At 38.5% G+C, this 18,156-nt stretch overlaps 1 protein-coding gene across 5 annotated transcripts in view; it reads left to right on the top strand.

The window, feature by feature from the left end:
• myo16 (myosin XVI) overlaps window positions 1–18,156 on the top strand; it is a 133,959-nt gene that overhangs the window by 110,540 nt on the left and 5,263 nt on the right. For 3 of the 5 annotated variants that reach the window (XM_015393166.1, XM_015393168.1, XM_015393165.1), the window contains exons 28-34: window positions 386–488; window positions 1,085–1,181; window positions 1,266–1,539; window positions 5,756–6,129; window positions 7,071–8,318; window positions 11,856–12,008; window positions 12,941–13,023. In XM_015393166.1, coding sequence (XP_015248652.1) covers window positions 386–488; window positions 1,085–1,181; window positions 1,266–1,539; window positions 5,756–6,129; window positions 7,071–8,318; window positions 11,856–12,008; window positions 12,941–13,023 — 2,332 coding nt within the window. Of the gene's footprint in view, window positions 1–385; window positions 489–1,084; window positions 1,182–1,265; window positions 1,540–5,755; window positions 6,130–7,070; window positions 8,319–11,855; window positions 12,009–12,940; window positions 13,024–15,115; window positions 15,221–18,156 lie in introns of all 5 variants that reach the window. The other 2 variants (XR_001481802.1, XM_015393169.1) reach the window with 2 other exon arrangements.

The following is an 18,156-nucleotide window of genomic DNA, read 5'->3' as shown; positions in this document are numbered from 1 at the left end:
CTTGTCTGTGAACAGGCTGTAAAATGGTTTAAATGTGTCAGAATTAATGGAAAATTAACAACAAATCAAGTTCCACCATTATTCTCTTTAAATCATGTGTATATTATCAGTTAAGATATATACAACAGCACATGGTTTACTATGTCTTTCACCTTCACATCTTAGCATAGAAAAAAGATGCTGAAAATATCCAGTTGATTATTCATAGTAAGCTAAACCAAGGACAACGGGAACAGATGCTCTTTGGCACCATATAACCCTACTGACCTTTGAATCCATTGTTTCCAAAAGAGACCACATATCTTAGAGATTTCTCAACTCAACATCTGTATTTGTGCAGGTCTAATTCAGTCATATATATTTTTTCCTTTGATGTTGTTCTCAGATATAAAGACCTCCTAGTCCCTACTTTGGGAGACAAGAAGAAACTGTCAGCTGAGGAGAAATGTCGTTCCATCCTACAGCAGTCAAAACTCCAAGGATGGCAGGTGTGTTTGTGTGCACGCTTTGCTGCTTCGTCTTTTTTTTTGTTTTTTCATCTATTAGCAACAAAAGATTTGACTTAATCCCTGACCCTCTGTTTGAAAGATCCCATGGAATCTAGACTGCCCGTTCCAGCTGTCCGGCCTCATCATAATTCTGCTCACACACGCACACGTCCACAACAACACAAACCCCTCCACCCCTTTCTCTGTCCTGTCTGCTGCACTGCTGTTGTGTCTGAAAAAGTGACCCTACAGGTCACAGGCAGACGTACAAACACACACACACACAATGCCCTGCAGACACTTCTAATGCATCCTTGGTTAACATACACGCTAATTCTGCACTTAGCTGGTGTTGCATCAGTCAGCAGTGATCAGTTTCATGCACCTTGTACAGAGTGACCCGGTTTGGCCCCCAGAATGACCCCTAAATCCTGCTAACAACTATACTCCACTCCCACTAATTATAATAAATTAGTACTGCGTCACTACACTCCTATGTCTACATTCACACAATGTCCTGAGATGTCAGCGGAAAACAGTTAAATAAGGTTTAAGCAATCGGAAATAAGCCATATTCAATGTGTTTTTTCGTCTAGATGGGCAAGAGTAAAGTGTTTCTGAGATACTGGCAGCCAGACCAGCTCAATGACCGCTGCTACCAGCTTCACAAAAAGATCATCACCTGTCAGAAAGGTAAACTGTAATAATTATAAAACTGGCTCCTGCATGCTTTCTTTTTGTATCTAACATTTTCTCCATCTCCTTCATGTGTCTCAGTTGTCCGCGGCTGGCTTGCTAGGCAACAGGTCAGTCACAGGCTCTCGCTGCAGCATAAAGAGCAGTGCAGCGTGCAGCGTTTTTTGCAGGGAGCCGAAGACATGGGGCTACAGATCTACGACCAGCTGGTAATCCAAAATGCATCTGACATTGCACGAGAGAGTGACCGTCTGCGCTGTCATGGCAATAGTCTGCTTAGCACACTCAGTAGCAGCCCACCACTTGGTGAGAGGCCTGAGCCAGTGGGCAAAGAGGAGGATCAGCCAGTCAGGAGGTAAAACAACACATATACATTCACAAATTATTAATTTAATTTGACATGAAGGTGTTCTTGCTTCCGTTTTTACAAAGTTTTTTTATTTTTGAGTTTGGCTTTTTGATTATCAGCATTTTTTAACCATATGCTGTCAGTAGTAAAAGCAACACTACTGGTATGAGATTCTAACAGCATGAATTTTGGTAAAAATCAACCTAATTTCTTATAAGTTCATGTCAATATCCCAATTCCACAAATCTACTGCCTCTGATAATAACTTAGTTGATTAATTGTGCCACCTGTGATGACCAAATAAGTTATCATGTTAGATTCCCTGCACACTGACAATTTGCAGACTCTGCACCAAGATTTATGACTGTACCGGGGAAGCATTTGCCTTACTAAATATGTTTGTGTGTTTAATCAAGTGCACTCACGTTACTGTGGGTGTGGGTACGTGTGTAGCAGATTTTTTTGTGATTAATGGTGTCATTGAATACCTCTGGCTCATGACCTTTAATTGTAAGCTTCTTCATAGATGGCCCGACAATTATCTGTGTTATTAAATTGTACGGTGCTGCTGAATAGAACAGTAGTCCAGTTTAAACCTCACCTCTAACCAAATAAGAGAAATTCAAAGGGCTTAGTTAATGAAAATATAAAGTGGATAAACAGAAACTCTCCTGGGATACTACTGCTAAGGGCTTGAATTTAATTTTATAAATGAACCACCAAATAGATGTCAGCATTAATAAGTTATCATTATATATTTCTATGGAAATCAGCTAACACGAATAAGTGAAAAATAAATAATGATTATATTGTCACAATAAATCATAAGCTTATCAATACAGTTGATCTTCCTTATAATTACTAACCATGAGCAGTGTATCAGTCGGTTCCAGTTAATCCAACTGGACCCAGCTGAGCCTTTAGGGATGAAGACGAACCTGACCAATACTCATGCATTGTTGGTTTGTGCCCCAATAAAACCTCCTGTGAATAAATATTTTATTTAAGATATTACTGCTACTAGTCGCAGTCAGTCCATGTGCTGAGTTTGGTTTACCGAGTATTGCCTGCATGCGCAGGCAGTGCATTGGTTTGCACATTAATGCCTTAAATTATATATTCACATTGGAGTTTTTTTTCACTCCACAGTGGTAACTGGCCGAGGTCAGGTGCTGCCCAGATGTGGATGTAATGCAGGTCATTTTCAGGACGTAGCACAGCACATCAAATCTACCTCACACAGCTGCAGGATGGGCTTGTGTCTAATTACCTGCTGTATCAGACTGTCACATTTTTACAAGAGATTAAATCACAACTACAGTACTGGTCATCTATTCTATAAGTGCAACCATGTTTTTATCCATTAAAACATTAAACTAACATTAAACTATTAGACCATTAAAATAGACTGTTTGACATGAGAAAAAAAATCTTAGAGCCGGACCTTTCCCGTTAGCCACAAACCATCCTTCATGACATTAAAGGGTTGGATTTGATTCGGGCTCAGGCCTGAATCAAGTCCAACCCTTTAAAATCAATACTTTAAGTCTGAGATACATCCAGTTCATCAGAAGATGGACTTTGTTTCTCAGTACGCAAACTATAAGAAAAGAGTCTGTATTGATGAATAATTCCATCCAGATTTCACCGCTATATAATACATTGTTCATGCTTGTCGATGCAACCAACAAAAAGCAATATTATTTCTAATGCTAATAATAATGATAATACATGAAGAATTTAAAAGCAGTAATGGCAGCCATAATGTTTCTGTAACCAAGTGTTACAAAAAAATATGTTATTTTTAGCCCATGTAATAAGGTGTTTTTTAACACAATAGTCAACTTGAGGGAAGCTGTTTGTTCATTCTTCTCTAATAGCCATTTTTAATAATGTTAGGAAACCCAATAAAAGTTTAAGTGCTTTTATTATATGTTTGAATTTGTGGATATTATCATATGATTTATAGCAATACTGAAAACTTCAAATATAATAACTGAAATAAAAAACTAAAGACAAGACATTTTAAAACATTTTGTAAAAATGTAACACAAGAAATGTAGGTTCTGATGCAGAATGTTTTCTGACATTTCCACTTTTATTCCCTCCTAAAATTGTTAGAATAATGTACAAGTGTTTAATATCATTTAGAAACAAAAAGAACACCTTTTCTCAGCATTTGGTTAAAGATTTGTCCCTTTAAACCTTAAACATTTAGCTTGGTGAGGTTGTAATTGTTAAACTCAGACTAAATAATTACAAGTGAACACTGAGACTGAAACAGCTATCTGAGGCCTTAAGGAAGAAGCCTGAAATCTTAACATAATTGAGATTAGAATATGTACAAACCAACTGGAAATCGGGTCGAGATACCTAAGAATGTACTGAGTTCTTATTTTTGTTTGTTCCTTATGAGATTTTGGGGGAATTTAGGACTTCTGCAACAAATTTTCAAGAATTAAAAACTTTTGCCAACGATTTCAGATAACTTCTGTCATTTGTTTTCTATGTTGGACCATGACTTAAAGGATTTAAAGAGGACTTAGATAAATTTTAAATAAGCAATTTCTCCATTTAGAAGACACGTAAGAGTTCAGGACATTCAAAACTATTTCCAATTTACGTTGCTTTTGCTTTAAGAAATTGAAATCCCTTGTCCTTCTCAAAACTGTGTCAGAGATTGGTAGAATAATTAAGTCACACTGATGTAATTATAGCCTTAAAAGGTAAAACTAGTTAACAGGGCAGGGGACTAAGGTTTGAATCCTGGATGAGGACAGAAGGGCATCCATTACCCAGTCTGCCTAGCTAGCCATAATGACTTGGCTCTTAGGTCAATGGATCAGTAGAAAGGACTCAATCATTATACCTCAACATTGGCAAGACAACACCCCCCTGATTTCTGCATCTTGTCTCTGGCTGGATAAGAGTGTCCGCCCTAACCCCTACATCCCTCAGTCACTATATACTGTACAGTAGCAGCCATTCAGAATGTCCCTTCTAGGTCAAAAGCCAGTCGAAGGGCAGCCCATTTCCCTGCAGCTCCCAGCAAAAACCCCTCCAACTTCCAGCCAGTGGCCTTCTCCTGTGTATGCATATTTTTATACTCTGACTCCATCCGTTCACTGAAGTACAGGGTCTGACCAGGTGATAACGCTTCTCTTTAGATCTTAATGTCCAAAAATCATGACAGACAGAATTTTTTAGTACAAAGATACATTTTTAAAAAGGAATTGTAGGAGACCAGGCATGGGCCCATCAAGGAAAGTGGGGAAATTTTGAACGGCAACTACTTCAGAGCGGGGACTATATAGTGGACTTTATAGTGAATTTGGTTAGCTGATAGATGACCACTACCTTTTGCTCCCCTCTTGTCACGTGACCCTGCCTCCTCGCATGGTGCCTGCGCCATCTTTGTAATTTGTCACAACAGCAGGCCGGTGTTACAACGAACCTCTTAATGCTTCTGGAGAAGCATTAACAGAAGCGGAGAGCTTCCGCAAAGCATTATCCAGGGTATATCTGCTCATCTAGTGACCATAGATCATCACTACTTTTCAAGATGCATTGTGGGAAATTTCAATTCCACTACTTTTTCATCCGCTAGATGTTTGGATACTCATCTGAAATGGCATTATCACTATATAGGGATTAGGGTGGACATTCGGACACAGGCCTTGTTCTTATTCTCATAACATCTGCTGATGGGACAGGAGCAGAGGGGCTAATAACAAACTAACTGTTATCAGCTGAGTCATGTTTTCAGTTGCCTGACTTTTCTTTTTTATTCTTGAAATGCCTTTCTGGATCCCCCTCCTCATATAGGCTTAGTTACCCCCCGACCTGCGTTTGCAGAAGTAACAGATGGCTGCCTCAGATTAGCAGAGGAAATATCAAGTTAGATGTTATCCAATTACACCAAGGAGATTATATTTAAATCCTAATCGCTTTGACTGTTTTCATGAAATTGCTTCTTTGGTTGTTTTTTCTTTAAATATTACTTAATTAGGGTTTATGTTTTAAGTATACTAAATATAAGATACATATTTATTAAGTCATAAAGCACTTTATTATGTGTGAGAAAGAGGAAATTCTCAGTATGTTAATGGACATAAATAGTTTTAGGGTAGTGCTAAAGATACTGTTGGGATCATACACAATTTTAATCTTAGGCCAAGTATTGCCCTCTGCCCCATATTGATTCTTTTTCCTTGTTTTTCAGGATGGTGGAGAAGAGCGGAAAAGTCCATGAGGGTCATGTCACTGCAGGAGGCAGAATTATTCGTCACTTTCGTTCCAGCTCAGTACCCATTCCCCTTGCTTTGGACAATATGGTCCATTTCTCTGCTAGTCCACCAGTCAAACAATCATTGCAGCAGAACATTGAGGACGGAGCAGGAAGTGGGAGTCTGTCCTCACCTCGCAAGCAACCTCCTCCCAAACCAAAGAGGGATCCCAATACTCGCCTAAGTGCGTCCTATGAAGCTGTTAGTGCAGGGTTGACAATGGCTGCCAAAGAAAGCTATACTCCAGAGGGGTCCAGTTCACCTGCTGGAAGCCCTCCTAAATCCCAGCTGTCCCCCAGTGACCCAGCAGGTACATACAGCTACTGCAAAACAAACTATTATCGTTGTAAATTTTTTGTTAGAGATCAGCTAGTGTTCAAAATTTTATTTTTAAATTTGCTAAAACCTTTAGTGGTGAATTGTTATTAAAGAAAAACAGAGGTGTAAGAAACTACTTGAAAGTGACATGTCAGATAAAGTTTTATAACTTTTTAACTAATTTTTGAATTTTGTTTGGAATGTCAGATACTCATTTAGGCTGCTATAACAGAATTCTAGAGTTCTGCAATCACTCTTTATTTTACTTCTTCTCTTCATACTTGTCTTTTGTTCTTATCTTATCTTATCTTTTGTTTCATTCTTGTCGGAATCTGAATGCATTTTTGTTTATTATATCTTGCCATATTCAGTTAATTTTGCTTTGTGGGGTTTCCCCCACAAAGCAAAATTAAACCATTACACCTTCACTCCCATGCTTCACAGTTGACATGATGTTCTTGTTCTAAAATGGTTAAATGGGTTTTAAACAGACAAGCCTTCTGTTCTCATGTTCAGATAATAAACTTGTAGAAATTTAGCCCCAAAGAATATTTTACCAGAAGAATAGTTATTTCTTTACATTATTTTTTAACAATCCTTAGTGTGGTTGTTATGTGTGCCATTGCAATTAACTTCTTCAACTGCAGGTTTTATGCTAGCTAAACTTTGTCAGTCTCTGATTGAAGAAGGAGCCCCCAAATCTTATATTAATAGCAGCTGATGTGTGTCATTTTAGACATTGTAAGTGAAAATAAATGTCTTGTTAAATAGGCTCAATATTGTGTCATGCACAATTTCTCTAATTAACAATCCTTAGATTCAAATATGTTCCAAAATCCAACAGGCCACTATAGAGTGTGTGTTTTGTTTTTATCTTGCAGATTGCCTTGACTTGATTTGTTTCAAAATCCCTTTCTTTTATCTTTTCCTCAGCCAAGCCCCGCCCCCATAGTGATGACTACACAACTATAAGAAAAGTACCACCACCCAAACCTAAGCGCAGCCCTAACACTAAGTTGACAGGCTCATATGAGGAAATCAATGCTGTGGCACCTCTGCTTCACCAGCTACGCCCTGCTGATGTAAAATTGGCCCTGCTTTCTCGTTGCGGGGGTTTCGGAGGAATCGGAGGCCCCATGCAGAGAGCGGCTTCTTTAGATGCACCAAAAGGAGTGGCCCTCAGCTTATACAAGGGCCAAGATGAAGAGGATGTATACATAGAAATGTTAGGGTCTCAGCCACGGGCTCGTAGTCTCCAGGAGCCCCCTGACAGCCCAGAGCTGGTTGACTCTGAGGCTGTCTATGAGGAGATGAAGTATCTCCCACCTGAAGATGGTGGAAATCCTGTCCCTGCTATCACCAAGGCAGCCAAGCTGCAAACTCTATCCTTGGGCTTGATCGGACTGGGTTTATCTCCTCCAAAAGGTGGGGAGAACAAACAAACATCAGCCAGTGCCAATTCTGCAATGGATGTTTCTCTTACACCAGGCCTGTCTAGCGGAGTTTCTTCCAAAGCTCACCTTGGCAAAGATGGTAGCTGTGAGATTCCTGCTCCTTTCCCCAACTTACTCCCTCACCGCCCTCCCCTCCTGGTCTTTCCTCCTTCACCTGTTACCTGTTCTCCTGCATCAGATGAGTCACCACTCACCCCCTTGGAAGTAAAGAAGCTGCCTGTTTTTGAAACTAATCTAAACTATGCCACAGGGCCAGACAGCCCTCTGTCCCCACAGTTTTCTCGCCAAAGGGCTGATTCTTCACCTAGTCTTACAGTCCTCATGCCAGAAAAGAAGTCTACTCCTCCACTGACCCCTCCACCACCTCCTCCTCCCCCAAGTGCAGCACCTCCTCCCTACAGACCCCCTTCACATTTCCCCTTCCCACCTGAGGCCAACTTCCTTGCTCTGACTCGTGCAGCATCTGTCACTGGGAGCTCAAACTCCCCCAAAATCTCCTCTCAAAGGGCAGCTGTGGAGCCACTGGGGAAGCCGCCTCCCTATTCTCCAGTGAAGATGTCTCGACCTGAGCCACGGAGGGCACACTCTTGCTCATCGTCACCGCTGCTGTTTAACCCAGCCAATGGCAGACCCCTAACTAGCCCCCTAGATGAGCTCAACACTCTGTTCAGTTCTGGACGCAGCCTGCTGAGGAAGTCGACACCCGGTCGCAAAATGAGAGATGGAGGTCTGTTAATAATAAAATACCCTTGTTAATTTTCTATTTTTTATAGCCACTGGCAAAATTATTTTTTAATTCAGTTGCTTAAGATGTAGCTTGCAACATGGAAAAGTCTGTCTTTTAGTTCTTGTTTTGTTTGCCAATTTTGCACAAAAATGTATATGGCAACATCCTGCAATTACTCTCACTAGACATAGTGAACATGTCTCTAGCACAGCCTGTGCCATTACCATTATTCCAGTAGTAGTTAGAAAAGAAAAAAGTAAAGAAAAGAAATCCCTAGGCTTTGCAAAAACAAGAAATAAACTTCTTAACTAAGTTACACCATGAGCAAGAGTATGTAATGCCAGTGCATTAGCATAGCACTTAATTATTAAAAGGTGATACAAGCAGAAAAGGACATCTAATCATTTGTACTGGTGAATAATATAAATGGAAACTAGTCTGATGAAAAGGGAAATATATAGAAAATATGTTCAGTATTCAACTTGGCTCTTAGGTCAATGGAGACAAACTCTGACTTAAATACATATAAAATAACCCTAATGGCTGATTAAAAGGAATTAGCTCCTGAAGCACTCTGTATCCTTCAATGATCAGTATATTAGAGGGGCGTCTACAGATGGTAGATTATTTCCCCTCTGAAACCTGCTGAACTTGGCTTAGAAGTGTGCCTCTTGTGGTGCTTGTCTTTCGTTTATTATCGGCTAGACAGGCAACCTCTCCCAACAAACAGCAACTATTAAGCTGCCACGGCTGATAGAACACAGTAGCGACATGCAGAGTTTTGATGATCTCTGCTGTCATTGAAGATATTGGCTACTGGTGTGCAATGTCTCTGTGTGATTGGTCTAGTCCATATTAATACCAAGATGTGTTTCCAGATAGCTAGGGCTGGAGATGATGGTGATTTCCATGTCTTCCAGGCTAGCATGGATTTGCTACCATGGATCTACAGTGTCTAAAGTCCACTACCATTTCCTGTGTTAAGCTGTGGATGGTGGTGGTTGCAGCAGTTAAAAATAATATGATTTTGTCCCTGTACAAACAACCTACAACTAATAAATAATCAGAAACTGTATGAAAACAGGCACTCTTTGGGTTGGAAGATAGATGTATAAAGAATGAACAGGAATGTTTCCTGTGGGCCTCCTACCAAATCTCTAAATATGGAGACACAGGTAACTACATAAGCTTTTCAGTGGATTGGTATACATTCGGATTTAAATAGATAACTATTGATTGTTACCTTTTCTTCATGTGGGAGCATGGATAATGTATATATTTTTGTGCAGTTGTGTTTTGCATTGACTCTTTGTGATTTCTGTTTTCTCCATTTGAATGGGTTAATGAGATTTATTAACCATTTATTTACCTCCCACGCAGTAGAAGCATATCAAAGTTGAGATAAAACCTTGTTTTGTTTACAAAGTGAAAGCTTGTTGTTTTGGTTAGGCTTGTTTTTGGAGGTTTGGGAATTGGGTATTCTGACATTTACAACGGAAACCCTGTTTTCCATATTATTGAAATATACCGTTAGAGTATCTGCACATGTGGATTCTAAATCAGCTCTGTTAAATGTAGGCAAATTGGTTATTGCACGAAGCAATTCAGTGTGCTACATGCAGTGCAGACAAAATCCTAAAAAAGTAGTGCAGACATTTATGTCAAAGTTAGAGCTGTTGAATGTCAGCAGGTCAGAGTATGCAAACCCAAGAACAGATTGCTTTGCAGTGTTGTAAATATTCTGATGCAATCTTAGCAGAACTCTGTCCTATCAGCGAAGATAGAAATCCTGCTATCCAACTGTGTTTCCTCAGAGTGTGTAACTTGGGGCTTTGTTAATAATGTATGAGCAGTAGAATGATGAGGATTAGGCATCAAATATTCAACACCTCACTCATGTTTTACTGAAAGGAGTGTGAATGTTCTGAAGCAGCGAACAGTACAACCTGGTCAAATATCTAGAATGCAAGTAAAGAAAAAAAAAACTCAAGCAGAGTAAAGGAGATATAGCTTTTAGTCCAAACAGATGATAATTTTTCTCTTGCCTTAATGAGGAACTGCTCGGTGTGCGTATCAAACTATTGCATCATGCTTCTATAATGGTAAAAATTTCAGTGAGCGGGGTGCTAACAACCTTATAAGACACTGTATGCGAGCAAGCGTGTATGATGACGCATTTGCCCCACATCACATCCTGTACTTGACTCTTCGTCAGCACCTGGACTGGAGCAGAAAAAGCACTGGCATCATGGAAAATGGTGTGTGTGACAGAAGGCCGGGCGGTGGAGTATTTTGAGCAGCCAGACCGCGGCAGCCGCCTTAGATCTAAGTGCATAGGGATGCCTATGGGTTTAACAGGACAAGCCACTTCCGTTCCCTCTGGGTAGTTAAATGACAGAATGTGATACTCAGCTCTGGGGAGCAAGCAGAGGTTACAGTTGCTATCCCCAACATCTCTGAGAAGAACAGCTGATTCCCCCGCTGTGTCTACCCCTCCTTATCCTCACCCCGATGGTATGAGAAAACCACAGAAATGGCTAAGAAAGAGGACAGGTGGACTTTGGGTTCTCCCACAAACCTGTGTCATAAAAAAGACATATAATTAAAAGAAATGAGGAAGATAAGCTTCCAGTTCTACTTCACTGCGTTCCCTAGAGTCTGACTTTGACTAGATATGATCATTCGTCTCTCGGATACAAACTTTAACCCTGGAATCTATGTTACAGTAGTCGGCTAAGCATGTAGTATATTACGGTATCATGTTACTGGGTGGGGGTAGGTGCAGTGGGGCAAAAGCCAGACATTATTAGTGAAGGACATCGGCTGATGATATACTGGCACACAAGTCAAGACGCTTGTGAACATATAGAAACCTTGATGACTTACAATACAAGCTGTAAAGACACTTAACAACAAATTGCGAAAATGGAAACTTTTCAAATACCCTTTGAAGCTTCTCAAAGGTAGTGATGAATGCAAAAATATAAAAGTTTTTCACCTTAGGAATGATTAAACCATTTGTGCACACTAAAAACAATCTTTTAATACTGTATTAAATCACCCTTTACAGTTATTTATTACCAAAGATTTTTAAAGCCCTCAAACGAGTTATCATTTGGTCTTGAATCAGAATATTGATCTAATACATTTGGCCAATTCAACTCAAAGTCAGAATTCCATTTCAAGAGAGCACATGAGAGGATCTAGGACTCTGGATGACCCAGAGAGATTTTGCAAACATGAATGGTGAAAGATCTCTCTCACTGTCTGTCACACGTGTGAAATTAGAGAACTATGTAGAATTGAAAAGTTCCTCAGTTCCCTCTTTAACTAAAATTTTATGAAATAGTATGAATTACAAAAAATGTTTAGGTCAAATTCATTTTACAGGAAAGATGCACTATGGAAAAAGCCCTCAAGACCCTTAATAAGAGAAAGGCTAGCACAGTTCACAATCTAGATGTCTGTTGTCTGGTTGATGCTAATGTGATTTGTGCATGCATGTAATATGTTTCTCTCTGGTTTTACTATTTCTAGGATTCAATTCAAACATTAATTTGCCAGGGAGAGAAGAAAGTGGCTCTGCACCCACTTCACCATCTCTGCAGCTACAAGACAAGAATGCCAACAACCACTCTCTGCACTCCCCAAGCCCTCTCCCTATTGAGAACGGCAACCAAATATCTAATGGTAACATTACAAGGCTTTACATTTTACACTTTGACTTTCTAAAGCATAATCTCCTGAATTCATGGTTTGCTTAACGGTATACTGATAGATCAGTCAAGGTTTAGGGAACTCCACGTTCCTCTTCTATAGCTTTACAAGGTACAGTACTTCACTACTCCCAGGTTTTATAGCGAGTCAATTTAAATAAAAAATACCACCAGGCTACTCTAACTTTATTGATTGTAACCTCAAGAGTTCACGAAAGTATTAAAACACTAAAAGTCAAGCCAAGAATTTACACCTATTTGGAGTATAGAAATATACAATGCAAAAGACTTTTTACAAAAGGAACACATAGGACAGTCAGTCTGATTTATTTTATCCTAAAGTCAGACCAAGAAAATGGTGAAACTCTTAGAGCTACATCTCTGATTAGCATACCTTCTTAAAGTAGGAGGGTTCTCCAGCTAACACACTTAGTGTTGACCAAAACACAACCAATACATAACATTTTTTTCATTGGACATAATTTTTATAGGTGTTATGCTATATATCCATCCATCCATTATCTGACACGCTTGTCCCAATTGGGGTTGCGAGGGGTGCTGGTGCCTATCTCCATCTGTCGGGAGAGAGGCGGGGTACAACCTGGACAGGTCGCCAGTTATGCTATATATATATCTTTTTAACTAAAGTTTAGATATTCATTAGCTTTAAACTCTAATTAAAACTGACCAAATAATGACTAGATATTTGGTCTAGTCACAATGAATATACATTCCTTGTGTGATGAATTGATATGAAACTTCACATTAAATTGTTATGTTCAATTACTGAAATAAATTACTTTCTCTGCTATTTTCTTATTCATAGAGATGCACCTGTACTGTGAAAAGGATGCCACTTTTATTTTGACCCTCCAGTTATATGTTTGCTATTTCTAAAATATGCAGGATCACTAGAAGATGATACCAACAGCAAGTCTAACTCTAGCAGCACCTCTTTGCACAGACATCTGGATAGCCACCATACTCAGGTAAACACATACCTATATAAACATCTATGTAAAATATTTACCTGCTAGTATGTTATGTGCCGGTACAGAAAATGTAAAGTTTGTTTTCATAATATCTCCATTTCAGGTTCAAGTGGTGTACAATTCCTGTATTTTGGCCTGTTAGCCCCAGAAGTCAATTTATTATGTTTAGTTACCTCAATTTGCAGACTTTGTGAAACGTTGGCCTTCATTTTAAGATCTGTTTACTTATAGCTGGTTACAGGGACACAAACATTTACTCACACACCTTCACAGTGGCACACACACACACAGCCTCTGTAATGATAGACGTTTTAGTGTTTGGGTTTGTTGACAAGTGAAGAGAAAAAGTCACCTTCTTAGGAACACCATGTACCTCTCATGATATCCGAGCTTTTTCAGACACTACAGACAGGTGTACTGTTACACGATTAAATTCATTGTCCTGTTCACTTGAAGCCAAACTCACACACATTCAAGTGAAAACTAGTGAAAACCGAGAGGTCCAACTAAGCAGTGCTGTAAATGTCAATGAGCCTAAAGCAGTAGGAAATTGAACTTGCATGACCCGAGCCGCAAACAAAAAATGTCCGTTGGGGTCATAAATAGATTCAGGCTTTCATACTGATTATTACGTGCTGTAATTTCACTTCAGGCAAGAACACCCTGTAATAGCCTTTTTTTTTCTCCTAAAGATTAAATTCATCTTTTCCTTTGATCTGAGGCAGTTTTGCCATTGTTAACCACTAAATGGGGGAAAATTTGCTGAAAGAGTTCAACACAAATGAAATACCACAACATTCTCAGAATGTGTTTTATCTAACATTTTACACAATCAATTCTATGAATTTTCTCGTGTAGAAAGTTGGACCCAAACTCTTACCATCTCAGGCCTGGAACTGAAGACAGAGCTATCATTTATAGCATATTTTTATTAGTGGGATTTACAAAATGCTTGTATTTCTGGTGTAATCACTAACAACTCCATGAAAACAGGCAAAGTTAGCCCATGGCAGTATTACACAGCACATGTGCTGGTGAAGATTCTCAGTCATCCAGGGCATAGTCATTCCAAAATAGTTAAAAAACAAACCACTGGAATTTGTTTTCCAAGCCTGAAGATGGTTTGTTTCTCATCCAGGAAGCATTTTCAATTCAAAATGTCTGGATAAGCATTGAGTTACAAGCTAGAGTAGCCCAACATGGTCCAACAAAGCTATGACAAGAGGAAATCCAAGAATAGGTTGTATTTGTACTCTTGTTAATATCCTAGAACGTAGATATGAGGATAAAAGGCCAAGAATGAATTTGTAAATAAAAGTATATGAATACAGAAGGCATATAGATAACTATGGCCTGCGTTAGCTTTTTATATCTGAAGATAACTGTGAGAAAATATGAAATCTGCAAAGCTTGGAATATGTTACCAAGCTAATAAATTTAAGATTAAATAATATTCTTATCATATCATCAAACTAAATAAGAAGGAGCTGACACTTGCTTTCTGATTGACTTATTTCATGTTATTATAGAGTTAATGAAGAAATGCCTGTGATGTCATCAAGGTCTACTGACCAGGTGAAACATACCTGTCTAGAATCCACTTTATTATTAATTTAGATGGATATGAGTTTAAATTATGGTAGCAAGCTAAAATTACTCATTTATAGTATATAGTATAATCTAGAACATACAGACCAGAACATAGAGTGTTTACTCAGTAAAGCTAAGTGAATTTTAATCACATATTGGATCTGCACCGGATTTTGCTAAGCTGGAGGCGAAGGAATAAGCAAAGGACATGGTGTACCATTTTAAGACGAGCTCACAGGATTCACCTTTCATAAACCAACTCCACAAGAGGTGTGAAAGCACCCTGTGTTCCTTCTTTAAAATCCTGTGACTGAGGAAACGTTTTTCCCCTGCATTTATAGCCAACTTGTGTGTACTGTATGCAAGCAAAATGATAATGTGCTGGTATTGCTATTCACAATATTTCTAGACGCCTGAGGTAGATTCCAACTAACATATCTCATTTTCTCTACAATTCTAACCTTCTTTTTTGCTTTTTTTTGCTTTGTTTATTTTCCAGAGAGGGCATCTTAATTTTTCTCCATTTGGTGCAGGGGCTGCCCTCTGAAACAGAGAGGCTGGTCTGGGGGGCTTATTGGAAACACTTTCCAAATGTAGGGATGTGGTGAGTGTGTCACATCCATGCTGCTCTTCAGTGTGACAGTAATAGCAGTGTTTTTCATAGAAATTGGGCAAAATCCTACTAGTTCCTAAGAAAATTGGGTGAAAGTCATTAATAGTCTAGTTATCCATGGAGCCTGAGTTTTTTTTTATGAGCCATCAAAGCCAAGGAAAGAAGATCACAATGTTCTGATCATTAACTTTTACATAAAATAGGGGAATTCTCTGAAGGGAAACCTGTGAAAAGCACTGCTTCTGCTTAGCTTCATCTATAGATCATCTGCTCCACCAAAAAGAATACGTTGGTTTGACATTCTTCATTCCTCCACCTTTATATGTTATTCGCTTTTTTAATTATTAGTATTCTTTGGTGATTCTGCATCGGTGCATAAATCAAGGCGTAGAACCATTTTGCGTTATGTTTTTATTTAGAGCATAAAGTCATAAAAAAAATTCATTTTGCTCATTATTATTAAACTCATTATTTCTGTTCAGGAGGCAACAAGAAAACCATTCCAAAAACATGAAAACGTAGCTGTGAATATTGTTACTGATAGACAACTGAAAATGTGATGCTATTTTGTGTCTTTGAAGTTTGGAGTCCATTTGTAACCCTTATTTTTGTGTACAAAATAGCCTTTTTGTCTCTCCTCATAACTGCCCTGGGGATGTTTTGTGGAATTAATGATTGAGCTTACAGAGCTGCCTCCAAGTTTTAAAAAAATAGTTATGCTGACCAGTCACCAATAAGAGTTTACGTAAAGCCACATCCCTCCATCTGCTTATGACCGTGTCACACCTTTTAGTCAGTGTATGCTGGACGTCCCAGAATCTTCTAAAGTGCTGGCATAGGCTGAGCTTTCTATGTAATTTTTTTATTTTGGGGGCGTATACATAGCGTATGCATAATGAGTCCAGAACTTATGTCATATCTTATGCATAAAGCATGGCAGCATAATGCCCATGAAATTTCACAAGACAGTGTCCTGAGGGGAGCAGCGTTGCACCCAGCCTGCACCTGGCCTGAATAAAATGATTTCTTTGATCGCGTTATTAACCTAACTGCTGTTTGCTGCCTGCCAAGAAGGAAGGAAGGAAGGAAGGAAGGAAGGAAGGAAGGAAGGAAGGAAGGAAGGAAGGAAGGAAGGAAGGAAGTTGGATACAGATAGAATTAATGTGTGTCAACGATCACATAACTTATGGACCACGTATGAGCATACGCTGGCATACATGCTTGCCGTATGTCAACATGTGCCGGTGTGTTTCAGCATGTTCATGACTTATACAAAACGTACCCATAACTTATAATGTATGCCAGAGTTTTCGGGAGATTTTTCATACGTCGGCATATGCTGGCTAAATCGTCAAGGTGTGACACCACCATTACAAACACTTGCAGATTAGTTTGCAGCTTTGGGTTTAATTATCTGCCTTAGTACATCTGCATAAGGCAAGAAAGGAAATTAGGGTCCAACTCACAGCTTTCAAAATGCATCATGACTACAATTCCCATCAGGCCCTATTCATAGATAAATAAATCAAATCCCCCACAAAGTGAAGGTTGCAATTCTCAAATACAACCAGAAAAAGGCCACAACTCTCTGATTGATCCATCTTTGATTTTAATTGCTGATTACCTGCTTTGATTTCTGCGTTGCTTAATTCAGTTTTTGATTTGCTTTTTAAACCATTTACAGGCCATTTTCCCTGATTTATTAGTCCATGTTATATGTAATTAGGAACTGGGCTTTATTCATGCATATCTAATGCCTGTAAAGCCTTACACACATTTACATTTGTTAAATATTCTGTCTTTTCTGTTCATCACAGCTGAAATATTGCAAATACTGCAAGGCAAAGATAAGAGAATAATACTTTTCTGATGGATTTTGAAGCAGTTTCAATATAATTAATTTGTTCATTTCCACCAAATTAGATTCATGCTGTGAATATTTTTGTCTTTTAACTCCATTCCAACTATGTTTGCAAAGGATTTTTATAACTAATAAGAAAAAAGGATGTTAGAAGATAAAGGGAGAAAGTTGATTACTCTGGTTTGAATTTCTCTGTAAGTGCAATCAAGGCTAATTATATACCAAATTGACAGACAGCTGAGTGACTGGAGACGACAAAGATTGATAGTTTTGTTTTTCCCCTCAGTCAATGTCTCAGTAAAGGCGGTGACATTTAAAGTAGCAGTCCTCACATGTTTGCTTCCTAGAAGCATTTGGCACACCGCATTCCCATTTCTGAAACGTATGAGAGGGACGAACAGTACGATACTCTATCTCTGTAAAAGATAGTTTTGAGAAAAAATCTCACACAGAAGTGATCTACGTTTGATATTTTTGGTCTTTTCATCTTAATAATCTGCTCTTCTAATAGACAGATTTGGAAGAACACTTGCAGAAATATAAAGATTTTTTTTTTTTTTTTTTTGTACGAAGTCGTATAAATAAGGTATACCGAAAGTCATGTTTAGTGTTTGGCTGAATACTTTATATATTTTGACATAATCTTGGGATAATAATAAAAAGGATGTTTTTCTTATAATTATATTCCAAGATCAGAATCCAATGTTTTTGGATTGTTTCCTAAATCAGTATATTATAATCATCAGGTTACAAGCTTTTAGAAAGAATTACCTTAGCCCAAGTTATTCATGTAGCACAAGTAGTTTATGTTAACACAATATTCATAATATTCGCGAAGCTCAGCTTTTCTTTTGATATAAAATGGATACAGTTAGACATAAAAGAAGATATTGAAATATAAGTATATTTTTTCATATTCTATTTCCTCTTTTGTTATTGAATGGGAAAAATGTAATTCTACCTTTTTCCAGAAGTATTCAAACTGAAGGAATCTCTAAAACTGCAGAACACAATTGTTAATTGGAAAATAAAGTAAGTAAGGGTTATTAAAGTTTACCCTATATAT

The sequence above is a fragment of the Cyprinodon variegatus genome, unplaced genomic scaffold (genome assembly GCF_000732505.1).
Source record: "Cyprinodon variegatus isolate N-32 unplaced genomic scaffold, C_variegatus-1.0 Scaffold628, whole genome shotgun sequence".
Taxonomy (NCBI): domain Eukaryota; kingdom Metazoa; phylum Chordata; class Actinopteri; order Cyprinodontiformes; family Cyprinodontidae; genus Cyprinodon; species Cyprinodon variegatus.
Note: the sequence above shows the minus strand (reverse complement) of the source record. Positions and strands in the feature narration are given on the sequence as shown.